The sequence below is a fragment of the Dipodomys spectabilis genome, unplaced genomic scaffold (genome assembly GCF_019054845.1).
Source record: "Dipodomys spectabilis isolate Male_0828 unplaced genomic scaffold, ASM1905484v1 ptg000118l, whole genome shotgun sequence".
Classification (NCBI taxonomy): domain Eukaryota; kingdom Metazoa; phylum Chordata; class Mammalia; order Rodentia; family Heteromyidae; genus Dipodomys; species Dipodomys spectabilis.
The window spans coordinates 4,415,128-4,427,907 of NW_024870795.1; the positions used below are offsets into that span (position 1 = coordinate 4,415,128).

General features: G+C 43.0%; 1 protein-coding gene across 1 annotated transcript in view; it reads left to right on the top strand.

Annotated features, from left to right (window-relative positions):
* The window catches only part of Clic4 (chloride intracellular channel 4), a 64,307-nt gene that overhangs the window by 21,449 nt on the left and 30,078 nt on the right, over positions 1-12,780 (top strand). Inside the window, exon 2 of the mRNA XM_042688512.1 lies at positions 12,393-12,502. Within this exon, the coding sequence (XP_042544446.1) occupies positions 12,393-12,502 (110 nt within the window). The remainder of the gene's footprint in view (positions 1-12,392; positions 12,503-12,780) is intronic.

Here is a 12,780-nt window from a genome sequence, read left to right on the forward strand (position 1 = left end):
CTCTGGCCCCTGAATACTTGTATGTATTCCCAAAGAGTAGGGTTATATCTTGTATGTATCATGTTACATCAGTAGAGCAGTCTGTCCTACCCCACTTCCCTTCCTGGATTAGAAAACCAAAATCCAAAGAGATAAGTGATTTCACTATACTTACGTAGGTTCTAAATGGAAATCCAGACTAATTTGTAAGTCACGTATTTGCCCTGGTTCCTGACATCACAACAGATTGCTTTGATTGCCTGACCAGCCAGATCATTCAATAGTACAAAATAGTAATAAGATTACTCTTTTCCACTAGATGTAACACCGGAAGCACTTGATCTAGAAAGGGCTTTCAATCACAAACTCCTACAAATATCAGTGTAGTATGAGTTTTACATTAAAATGTACTTGTCTCTGCTTCTCAGTTTGCGTGAAGTGAGAATGTTCTCAAATTTGGGTATGGGACTTGTGAGGCTTTAGGTGGACTTGGTTGAAGTTTGGGTATGTCCCTATTTAAGGCAAGATAGGATTGCATTCCTTTGAGGGAGGGAAGGGATTGTTATTTACCAAATCTGATCCTAACAGTCTGGTTGCTGCCTGCAAAGAGCAGAGTCCAAAAGGCATCATGAGGAATTCAGAGTTCAACCAGATTTGATTTTTTTCCCCATGTTTTTCCTCTTTGTCAATGTTTGTGAAAATACAATGCACCCCACACGTGCAACAGAATTGCTTGAAATGCTTAAAAAATTTTCAGTTTCCTGAACCTGCTCCAACATCCTATTATCTAGCTTTCCTTCATCTTAAGAGCAGTTTCCACATTCATTCAGTGATTTGTGTATTTACTTTATTTTATTTATTATTAAAAAAAATTTTTTTTGGAGTCCGGTCGTGGAGCCTGAACTCTGGGCCTTGGCACTGTCCCTCAGCTCTTCAGCTCAAGGCTAGCGCTCTACCACTTGAGCCACAGCGCCACTTCCGGCTTTTTTCTTTTTGATTATGTGGTGCTGAGGAATCGAACCCAGGCCTCATGCATGCAAGGCAAGCGCTCTACCACTGAGCCACCTTCCCAGCCTACGTTTGCTTTATTTTAATGTCTTGTTTGAACCCCACCCCCTTTCATGGTACTGGAGATTGAACTGAGATTGAATTTGCTCTTGCAAGGCAGGTGCCGCACCACTTGAGCTGTGCCTCCAGCTCCTTTTTTTTGCTTTGGTTATTTGCAGAATAGGGTCCCACTTTAATGCGCAGACTGGCCTGGGCTGTGATCCGCTGCCTTGTGCTTCCTTGCTTCTTTGGGGAATGGCAGGTTTGCATCACTGGGCTCAGCTATGGTGCTTACCCTCATAGCTGGGACAGCAGGCACATAGCGCTGCTCCCAGCCATTGGTTGAGATGGTCTCACAAACTTTTTTTTTACCTGGGCTGGCCTCAAACCACCATTCCCCCAATTTCTACCTCCCAACTAGCTAGCATTCCAGACTTGAGCCACTGTACCTAGCTTGCTTGCTCTTTTAAAAAGAAAGATTCATGTCTATATTATACATATCAAAAAGTAAGGAAGGGCATGCATTGGAACTTCCCTGTCCCTCGATTTTAGATCATTGGGCTGTTCTAAGCCCTTCTTATATAGTATTAACACTTCAGTTTCCCTAACAATCCAATGAGAAAGGCACAGACGGAGTCCTCCATCTTATAGAAGAGGACAGCAGCCCAAAGGGGTTCTGTCACTTTGAAAGTCACTTAGCTAAGAAGTGTGGAGTTGCTGAGTCTTGCTTGGTGCTTTTTAACCACCATTGCTTTGCTGTGTGAGCAAATGAGAGTATTAACCAGATTAATGCTTGTCACAAGAGCTTGTTATACAGTAAATGTTCCATGTGGACTTTTTTTTTTTTGGTGCTGGTCTAGGGGCCTGACCTGAGGGCCTGAGCAGTGTTCCTGAGCTTTTTGCCCAAGACTAGTACTCTACCACTTGCTACCATTCCATTTCAGGCTTTTTTGGTGGTTAATTGGAGATAAAATGTCTCCTAGACTTTCCTGCCTAAGCAGGTATCAGACCTCAATCTTCAGATTTCATCCCCCTGAGTAGCTAGGATTACAGGTATGAGCCACCAGTGCCCAGACTGTCTTTCTTTGTGAATCTCTAACCACCTATCCTGGGGTCCTGTTTAGCCCTCAAGTGAGATATTGAGATATTGTTTCAACCTACCTAGCTCCTAAATGGCTCAAGGCTTTTATCCTGGGTGTAGATGCTGAACAAGAAAATGGTAGCAACCTCAGTTTATTTCTAGAGGCAGAGCTTGAGAATGTGATAATTCTTCAGGATGGACTTGACTTTATTTCTCTAATAACAGTTCTATGATAGAGTTATTATCAGGAAACAGTGGGACAGTCTGGATATGGCCAAAGATTTTACAGGACATCTTTGTTTTCACTGCATTGTGGACTGGATTTATTGATTGATTGATTGTTGGTTGGTCATGGGACTTGTGGCCTAGCCCTGAGCTCTTCCAAAAATTCAAGGTTGGGCTGGGAAGGTGGCTCAGTGGCAGAGCGCTTGCCTTGCATGCATGAGGCCCTGGGTTTGATTCCCCAGCACCACATAAGAAAAAAAGCCGGAAGTGGCGCTATAGCTCAAGTGGTAGAGCGCTAGCCTTGAGCTGAAGAGCTGAGGGACAGTGCCCAGGCCCAGAGTTCAGACCCACCCCCCCCCCCCAAAAAAAAAAAAAAAGAAGCTCAGGGACAGTGCCCAGGCCCAGAGTTCAGGCTCTATAACTGACCCCCCCCCAAAAAAAAAAAAAAAAAAAGTTCAAGGTTAATGCTCTACCACTTTGAGCCACAGTGCCACTTCCAGTTTTCTGGTGGTTAATTGGAGATAAGAGTGTCATGGACTTTTCTGCCCTGACTGGCTTTGAATCATGATCCTCAAATCTCAGCCTCCCGAGTAGCTAGAATTTCAGGCATGAGCCATTGGCATTCAGCTGGACTGAACTTTTTTTTTTTTTTTTTGCCAGTCCTGGGGCTTGAACTCAGGGCCTGGGCACTGTCCCTGAGCTTCTTTTGCTCAAGTCTAGCATTTTTCCACTTGAGCCATAGCACCCTTCTGGCCTTTTCTGTGTAGGTGGAACTGAGGAATTAAGCCCATGGCTTCATGCATGCTAGGTAAGCACTCTGCCATTAAGCCACATTCCCAGACCCTGGTAGACTATTTCTTAAAGCATAGGACCCTAATGTTGATCAGAACAGGGTACAGGGTGATTATTATTCCCCTCTATTACTGTTTTCTGAAAAGGAAGCTATTGTGTTCACTCTAGTGACTAAGTGCTTAAACTGAGTCCCTGTTGTTAGGTCTTGAGTTGTGTATAGGAAGTGTCTTGTTTTGTTTTTTTTTTTTTCTTTTTGGCAGTATTGGGGTTTGAGCTCAGGACTTGTATGCTTATTGGGCAGGTACTCTACTACTTGAGCCAAGTCCACTATAGGAAGTATCTTCAAGTAAAGAAACATTTGTGAAATTCTTACCATGTGCCAGGATCCTAATTTATGTGATCCTATAATGTTTAGTCAGTTTTTACAGATGACGCCACTAGTGACGCTTGGATAACTAATTAAGTAATGAAGTCAGAATTAAGACCTTATTTCCTGCATCTTCTGCAGACCCTCTGGAAAGAAAACAACTTACAAAACCTTTAGACTCTTAAGTCTTGGATCCAGCGAGGGCTTAGAAAAAAACTCTGAAGGAAGGTAATAAAACATGGATGACTTTGATTTCACATGTTGGTGTGTGACTTAAGTTGATCCAAATCAAACCAAACTGTTTTAAGTGTTCAGGCAACTTACCCAGAGCAACAGAATTCACACTGAAGTAAACGGACTATTACATTCTTCAGGAACTCTTTTGTTGTCCTGTACATTCCCTAGAAAAAGTGTGGAGGAAAACAGCAGTGGTCAGGAGCCCATTCTTGTTTCAGGCTCCAGTTCTTTCTTCCTCCAGCCACTGCACCTCGCCTCCAGTTCCATAAACACAACAAAAGATGGGACTCCTTATTAGGTGTTTCAAAGGCTGACTAGTCTAAAGACTGATTAAGCTGGGTTTTCTAAGTGAGCAGTTTCTTTACCCCCACTTAGTAAAACATTAAAATATTTATGGCAGCTGCCACTGACCCCTCTTCTGCAATGTGGGAGAAGTCTAGCAGTGTCTTGTTGGATACCAGCATTATGCAATTGCAGAATTACCACAGAGGTCTGGAGTTGGGGTTGGGGGGGTGAGGCTGGTGAGGAACAATGGCTATGTGAAGGAAACTCTGGACAAGTCAGACCCCTTTGAGAAGAACAAACTCAAGATGATGATTCATTCTTTATCTGGAATTTGTGACTGTTTTTGGGTTAGTGGTATCATTCCCATTTTCTCTAGGATTATTTGGATTTTCTAATTTGTAGGGAAACATAGCATGAGTCATAACATGAAATTATAATTTTAAAACTCCAGAACCCAAATTAAAATTCTTTTCAGCACATGGAAATTTATACTTAGGCTTTTTTAGATATAATTCCTGCACTGTAAAATTCATCCATTTAGAAGGCAAAAATCAGATTTGCAGTATATCCAGAAGGTATTCAACCATCTTCAGTCTAATTTGATAACATTTCTGTTAGCTCATCAGCAGTTACTCCTTATTGTCTATTTGTAATTGCTATTACTCCTCACAGACTCATGCTGAAACCCTAGGTATCCACAAGTCTACTCTGTCTCTATGAATTTACATATTTTAGACATTTCATGTGATTGAACTTTTGTGATGGCTTCTTTTACTTAGCCTATTTTCAGAGCTCATCTAAGTTAAAACATTAAAAATTAAAAATTTTCATTAAAATTTTTCTCCTGGGCTGGGAAGGTGGCTCAGTGGTAGAGCGCTTGCCTTGCATGCCTGAAGCCCTGGGTTCGATTCCTCAGCACCCACATAAGCAAAAAGAAAAAAGACGGATGTGGTGCTGTGGCTCAAGTGGTAGAGTGCTAGCCTTGAGCTGAAGAGCTGAGGTACAGCATCCAGGCCCAGAGTTCAGGCCCCACGACTGGACCCAAAAAAAAAAAAATTTTTTTTTTCTCCTGCCCCCTAATTTTTTTTTTTTTTTTGCTGGTCATGACCTGACCTCTGGGCCTGGGTGCTGTCCCTCAGTTCTTCAGCTCAAAGCTAGCGCTCCACCACTGGAGCCACAGCTCCACTTCCAGCTTTTTCTGCTTATGTGGTGCTAAGGAATCGAACCCAGGACTTCATGCATGTAAGGCAAGCACTCTACCACTGAGTCAGCTTATTTATTTATTTATTTTTGTCAGTCCTGGAGCTTGAATTCTGAGCCTGGGCGCTGTCCCTCAGCTCTTCAGCTCAAGGCTAGTGTCCTACCACTTGAGCCACAGTGCCACTTCCAGTTTTCTGGTGGTTTATTGGAGATCAGAGTCTCACAGACTTTCTTGCCCAGGCTGGCTTTGAACCACAATCCTCAGATCTCAGCCTCCTGAGTAGCTAGGATTATAGGCCTGAGCCACCGGTGCCCGACAGTATTTAGTTTTAAGCGTCTTGATCAAGGTCACCCCTTTAATCGAGCTCATTTTTTATTTATATTTTTGGTCAGTTTTGGGGCTTGAACTCAGAGCCTGGGTGAGGTCCCAGAGCTCTTTTGCTCCAGGCTAGTGCTCTCCCTCTTTGAGTCAAAGTTCCATTTTTGATTTTCTGGTGGTTAAGTGGAGATGAGAGTTTCATGGACTTTCCTGCCAGGGCTGGCTTTGAACCTAAATCCTCAGATCTCAGCCTTCTGAGAGCTAGGATTACAGGTGTGAGCCACCAGTGCCCTACTTGATTTTATTTTATTTTATTTTTTATTTTTTTTATTGTAAAGCTACTATACAGAGGGTTACAGTTACATGAGTGAGGTTATGAGTATACTTCCTCTTGAACATTGTTACCCCCTCCATTGTTTTCCCCCTACCATCCCCTCCCTCCCTCCCTTCCCCGAGGTTCTTTTTTTTTTTTTTGATTGTGATTAAATGATTACATAATTTCAAAGTCACAAGTTCATTCTAACTTCCCTGGAGCAAATTGTCTACCACAGTCTGTAATATATAACAGTGTTCACATGTTATATACCATATTTGTGATCAGCAGCATGGGGATATTTAGTAGTGGTTCAACCAGATGAGCGGGAGTTCTTTGTTTCTTAAGTCCTGTTAGTTTTGTCGTATCACCTAACCTTGATTTTATTTTTAAGACATGGTGTCACTGTGTAGCCCAGCCTGCCTCAAACTAGGTCCTCCTGGCTTGGTCCCCAACTGCTGAGATTACTTCACTGCTTTTCATTGTTGAATAATTAGCAGATAGTAGTGAGTTTCTTCTGGATGCTTTTGCCTTATACCTCTCACTTGGAACTAAAGAAGTCAGTATTTGGAAAGAGCAGCAAGCACTGACCCAGAGTACTGGAGATTGTGCTGGGGGAGAAACACTCATTAAATCCTTGTCCTTCTACCCAGAGAATGAGGAAAGGGGCACCTAAGAGGACTGAAAACTTTTAGACAACAACTCCTCTACTGTAGACTCCATAAATACCACAACAAACCTCCCTGTGACCCACCTGCCCTGTGGCCGCAGGGGCTGGATGGGTGGCCTAGGCCTCCACCCTCTGGTAGTAGTCGGTAATTTAACCATCTTTTGCTGGTGAGCTTGGCTGGTATCCAGTGTTTTGCCGTTAGACGCAATACTTCTGTGTTCTTCCCATTTTTTATTTTTATTTTGCTAATTATGGGCCCTTAACTCAGGGTCTGGGCCCGTTCCCTGAGCCTCTCAGTGCTCAAGGCTAGTGCTCTACCACTTAAGCTATAGCTTAAGCTCCTGAGCTTTCCTGAATAGCTTATTGAAGATTGAGTCTCATGGACTTTTTCTGTCTGGGATGGCTTGGAACCATGATCTTCAGATTTCAGCCTCCTGCATAGGTAGGATTATAGGCATGAGAGCCCCTGGTGCCTAGCCTACCTTTTTTTTGGGGGGGGGGGGGAGGGAGGGCAGGAAAAGTAGATCACAAGGCTTGAACCCAGGGCCTGTGTGCGGTCCCTGAGATTTTTTTTTTTTTTTTTGTCGGCTGTGGGGCTTGAACTCTGGGCCTGGGCACTGTCCCTCAGCTCTTCAGCTCAAGGCGAGCGCTCTACCACTTGAGCAGCTACAGCACCACTTCCGGTTTTCTGGTGGTTTATTGGAGATAGGAGTCTCACGGTGTCTCCTGCCCAGGCTGGCTTTGAACCGCGATCCTCAGATCTCAGCCTTCTGAGTAGCTAGGATTATAGGCGTGAGCCACCAGGGCCCGGCTCCCTGAGATTTTTTTACTCAAGGCCTAACTCTCTACCACTTTAAGCCACAGTGCTACTTCTAGTTTTGGGGTGGTTAATTCGTGAAAAGAGTCACTTTCTGTCTAGGTTGAGTAGCTAGGATTATAGGGGTGAGCCATCAGCAGCAGGCTCCTCCCATTTTCTTGTGTCTTTGGACATCAATGTGTTTCTAACAAGATAAATCTTTTTTTTTTTTTTTTAAATTTTATTTTATTTTATTTGAGAACATACTGTACAGAGGGGTTACAATTACATGGGCAGGATAATGCATACATTTCTTACCAAGCATTGCAGCCTCCTCCTTTGTAACAAGATAAATCTTTAGAGGTAAACCTCGAAGTAGCAGATGGATGATATCAAAACATGGAAACAAGTAAAAGTTCTCCAACATTCTTTCCCCTGACCCTTCTGTTGCCTGGTTTTTGAGACCATATCATTCAGTTTTCTGCAAATACCTGAGAGAAATAGCTTCTCATGAGAAAAGGCTCTTTTTCTTTTTTTGGTCGGTCACAGGGCTTGAACTCGGCCTGGGCGCTGTCCCTCAGCTTTTTCTAAAGATTCATAGAACCTTCCAGTAGTGTCACGCTCAGGCCATGCATAGAACTTTGTGGCACACAAACATCAAACTATAGTTGAGCTCATCTACTTGAGCCTTTAATTTCAGTTATTATATTTTTCTAAAAATTTCATCTGGTTCTTTTTTTGGGGGTGTGGGGGGGAGGTCAATCGTTGGGCTTGAAACAGGCCTGGGCACTGTCCCTGAGCTCTTTTGCTCAAGTCTAGCACTATACCACTTCGAGCCATAGCTCCACTTCTGGTTTTCTGGTGGTTAATTGGAGCTAAGTCTCACAGATTTTTCTGCCCAGGCTGGCTTTAAACTGTAATCCTCACTCTCCTGAGTAGCTAGGATTACAGATGTGAACCACTGGCTCCTCTGGTTCTTTGTGTTTACTACTTTTGTCAGGGCTTGCTATTTTTGTTGTTGTTGTTGTTGTTGTTTCCAGCTGTTGATAATTACTCATTGAAACATTAAAAAAAAGTACCTCATGCTTGTAATCGTAGCAACTTGGGAAGCTGAGATCTAAGGTTAGAAGCAAACTAGGCTAGGAAAGTACATTGGACTTTATCTTCAATTAACCACCAAAATTAGAGCTGTGGCTCAAGTAATAGAATATCAGTCTTGAGAGAAAAACTGGTCTCTGAGTTACAGCCCCAGTACCATCTTGCGTGTGCACATGCACACTCACACAATTGTTATTCTGTAGATAGATACTTTGTCATTTAATTCTTTGTCATCTTGGTCTTGGCTTCTGTATGTGTTTATTCATTCGGTTTGATACAGCTATTGGTATTAGAAGTGACTTTTAATTGAAGTCTTGAGCATTTCATATAAGAGCTTGGGTCTTGGCTGGGCGCTGGTGGCTCATGCCTGTAATCCTAGCTACTCAGGAGGCTGAGATCTGAGGATCGCGGTTCAAAGCCAGCCCGGGCAGGAGACACCGTGAGACTCCTGTCTCCAATAAACCACCAGAAAACCGGAAGTGGCGCTGTAGCTCAAGTGGTAGAGTGCTCGCCTTGAGCTGAAGAGCTGAGGGACAGTGCCCAGGCCCAGAGTTCAAGCCCCACGACCAACCAAACAAAAAAACAAAACAAAAATAAGAGCTTGGGTCTTGTTGAGCCCTTCTATTGATATCTGATGGGGGGGTGCAGTGGGGAGGGAAGAATGGGAGAATGCAGCATTGCCTGTTGCAGCCTGGTATGGTTGGAAATCCAGGGGTTCTCCTGGGTTTCCACTGATTGCTAAGGCAGGGAAAGCTTCTGCCTATTCTTTGGCTGGGTAAGGGTTCCAGTTCCCCAAGTACTCCCACCATACTTCAGTGGAGGTGGCCTCAGAGTTTCTCCCCTGGGTCTTTTGCCTCCACCCTTAGGTAACTGGGTGGGATGGGGAAGGAAGGGGCTCCTGTACTCCCTGACAGAACTTTTAGTACTTCAGGCCTGCTTCCTTGGCCTTCTCTGACATAAGCCCAGCCAGCAGCTGGTTTCTTAAGTGGAGGATAAAATAAGCACTTTGTTTAAAAAAAAAAGAAAGAAAAAGGTATATAGAGTGATCACAGTTTTGGGGGCTGGGAAGGTGCATGCATGAGGCCCTGGGTTTGATTCCTCAGCACCACATAAGCAGAAAAAGCTGGAAGTGGGGCTGAGGCTCAAGTGGTAGAGCGCTAGTCTACAGCTGAAGAGCTGAGGGACAGCGCCCAGGCCCAGAGTTCAGGCCCCATTACTGACCAAAAAAAAAAAAAAAAAAGTGATCACATTTTTTTTTGGGGGGGGGGGGGGGGGTCGGTCGTGGGGCCTGAACTCTGGGCCTGGGCGCTGTCCCTCAGCTCTTCAACTCAAGGCTAGCACTCTACCACTTGAGCCACAGCGCCACTTCCGGCTTTTTTTTCTTAAGTGGTGCAGAGGAATCGAACCCAGGACCTCGAGCATACAAGGCAAGTGCTCTACCATTGAGCCACCTTCCCAGCCCAGTGATCACATTTAAAAAAAAATTATTTTTGCCAGTCCTGGGGCTTGAACTCAGGGCCTAGGCACTGCCCCTCAGCTTCTTTTGCTCAAGGCTAATGCTCTACCACTTGAGCCATAGTGCCACTTCTGGCTTTTTCTGTTTATATAGTACTGAGGAATCAAACCAGGGCTTCATGCATGCTAGGCAAGCACTCTACCACTAAGCCACATTCCCAGCCCTAATATTTATATTTTAAACAGGTTTTTATTTCTATTAGAAGCAGTGAAAAGTGTCCAAACATATAACATTTTTCTTGCTTTTTTTTTTTTTTTTTTTTTTGCCAGTTTAGTAGTTTTCACACAGCTGTGATCAAGCAGACAGAAATTTCGTTGAATTCTTCAGACTAGTTCTATGTCTACCAAGCTTTACTGTTTTTTTAATTAGTTTTAAATTTAGATTTTTTTGTATTTATAAATTTGCTGCTATGTATATTTAAAACAAGAAGGATAAAAATAAAATAACATGACAAATTGTAGGTAGCTAAAGTCACAATCTGGTGTGAAATACCTATCACCAAGCCAAATGGCAAGATGATGTGTTAGCTTTATCTGTGGTTAACTGCACTGTGGGTCATCATTGCTCAGGCCTGTACATGATACTCGGCATATGCCAACTAGCTAGGCAAATTGCGGTGCTAAGTAGGGTGATGATGTAGTTCTGGGACCTGACTTGTGTGGTCCACAGGCAACTTCCTTGGGATTTCTGAGGTCCTGGAAACCAAGTGAGGAGTCCTGGGCCTCACAGGAATTCTACTCAATCAGAAGGCCAGGGCCCTCGTTTAAAATGTTTCCTTGAGTTATTTATAGTCATGCTAACATTTTAAGAACTAGACTCCTTTGAAAGTAAAATTATGTACAAGTTACAATATTAGAACTTGAGGCGCTGTGATTATTGCTCATAAAAAGTTATCATATTTTAAACCAAGTTTAATTGCAGCTGTTGTGCTGTCTTGATTTTAGAGTGGGGTTCTCGGACCTTCCTTATATACTCCATTCATTAAATAGGATTAGAAATTGCTTACTTAAAGGTAACTTTGATATGGGCTATTAATAAGGACTTTTGTTTCTTTAATGGGAGTAAGATTGTAGATATTTAACTTTGGAGACAAGCCTACCTCCAATTTTTTTTTTAATGTCATAAAGAATACTGTCAGAATTCAGAATAAGAAATAAGCTTTAGGGCTGGGAATGTGATTTAGTGGTAGAGTGCTTGCCTAGCATGCTTGAGTCCCTGGGTTCAATTCCTCAGTACCACATAAAAAAACCACAAGTGGCTTTTTTGGCTCAAGTGGTAAAGCTCTAGGCTTGAACATAGATAGAGAGGCTCAGGTGGACAGTGCCCAGGCCCTGAGTTGAAGGCCCAGGACTAGCAAAAATATAAAATAAAAATAAAAATGAAAGAAAAAAAAAGAAATAAGCTTTATATTCCAAGAAACCCATGAGAGACTTCATCTTGCCTCTAAAGCAAGACACAGGGACAAGAAATCCCTATGGGATTGGGACACTGTTAAATAGAAGTGCCATTACTTACATGGGGCTATATAAATTTAATTTAACTAAAAACAAAATAACATTCAGAACTTCAGAACTCCTGATTTTAGTGTACACTGGTCAGGTGTTGCTAGTGGCTACCACACTGGGAGGTTGTAATGTACATTGTGCAGTTCTGTCACAGCACTTGTCTGGACTGGTCTGGTTTTTGTTTTTGTTTGTTTGTTTGGTTTTTTTTGGCAGTCTTAGCCTTCTGAACTCTGGGCCTGAGTGCTGTCCCTGAGTTCTTCAGCTCAACGCTAGCAATTTATCAATTGAGCCACAGCTCCATGTCCGGTTTTCTGAGTGGTTTATTGGAGATAAGTGTCTCACGGACTTTCCTGCCCTGGCTGGCTTTGAACTGAAATACTCAAATCTCAGTTTCCTGAATAGCTAGTATTACAGGTGTGAGTCTCCGCTGCGCTTCCTGGCTTGGTCTTTTTTTTTTTTTTTTGGTTGTGAGGTTTGAAGTTAGGGCTTGGATGCTGTCCCTGAGCTTTTTTTGCTCAAGGCTAGCACTCTACCACCTGAGCTACAGTGCCATTTCTGGCCTTTTCTGTTTATGTGGTACTAAGGAATGGAACACAGGGCTTCATGAATGTTAGGCAAGCACTGAACCATTAAGCCACATTCCCAGCCTCCCACTTCTGGTGTTTGAATGGTTAATTGGAGATAAGAGTCGCACAGGGACTTTTCTGCCATAGCTGGCTTTGAACAGTGTTTCTCAGATCTTAGCCTCCTAGGATTACAGGTGTGAGCTACCAGTCTGGTCATTTCTAAGAAGAAAAACAAGGCAAATGAAAGATCAAAATAATAAAGACCTGGATCTTTGCCTTCCGTCCACAATGCAGTGTTTATATCTTCTGATAACTTTGATTATGAAATTCATAGAAAGCTCTGTCATTGTGAGTATCAGCATATTGACTGTGTTTTGATGTTGATTCTCTTTCTAGGCTGGCAGTGATGGTGAGAGCATAGGAAACTGCCCCTTTTCCCAGAGGCTCTTCATGATTCTTTGGCTCAAAGGAGTTGTATTTAGTGTCACCACTGTTGACCTGAAAAGGTAAGACACATTGCACTTCGTTTGCGAGCAGCACTTTACTGTCCATACATTTTGATTGCATATAATAGAAATCCATTTCATTAAAAGTCCACTGTTGATGGACAGATTTAACCTATGTAAGTATTACAGTCAAAATGGCAGTAAGTTGTATGTTGCTGCCCAGTCTTATTGGGAACTTAATGAGCAGCTCCTGGACTTAGGTTTTATTTTAGCCCGGGTGCAGTGAAATCCTTGAACTATCCAGTACAGACGGAACCATGAAGAACTCTCTTGGCAGT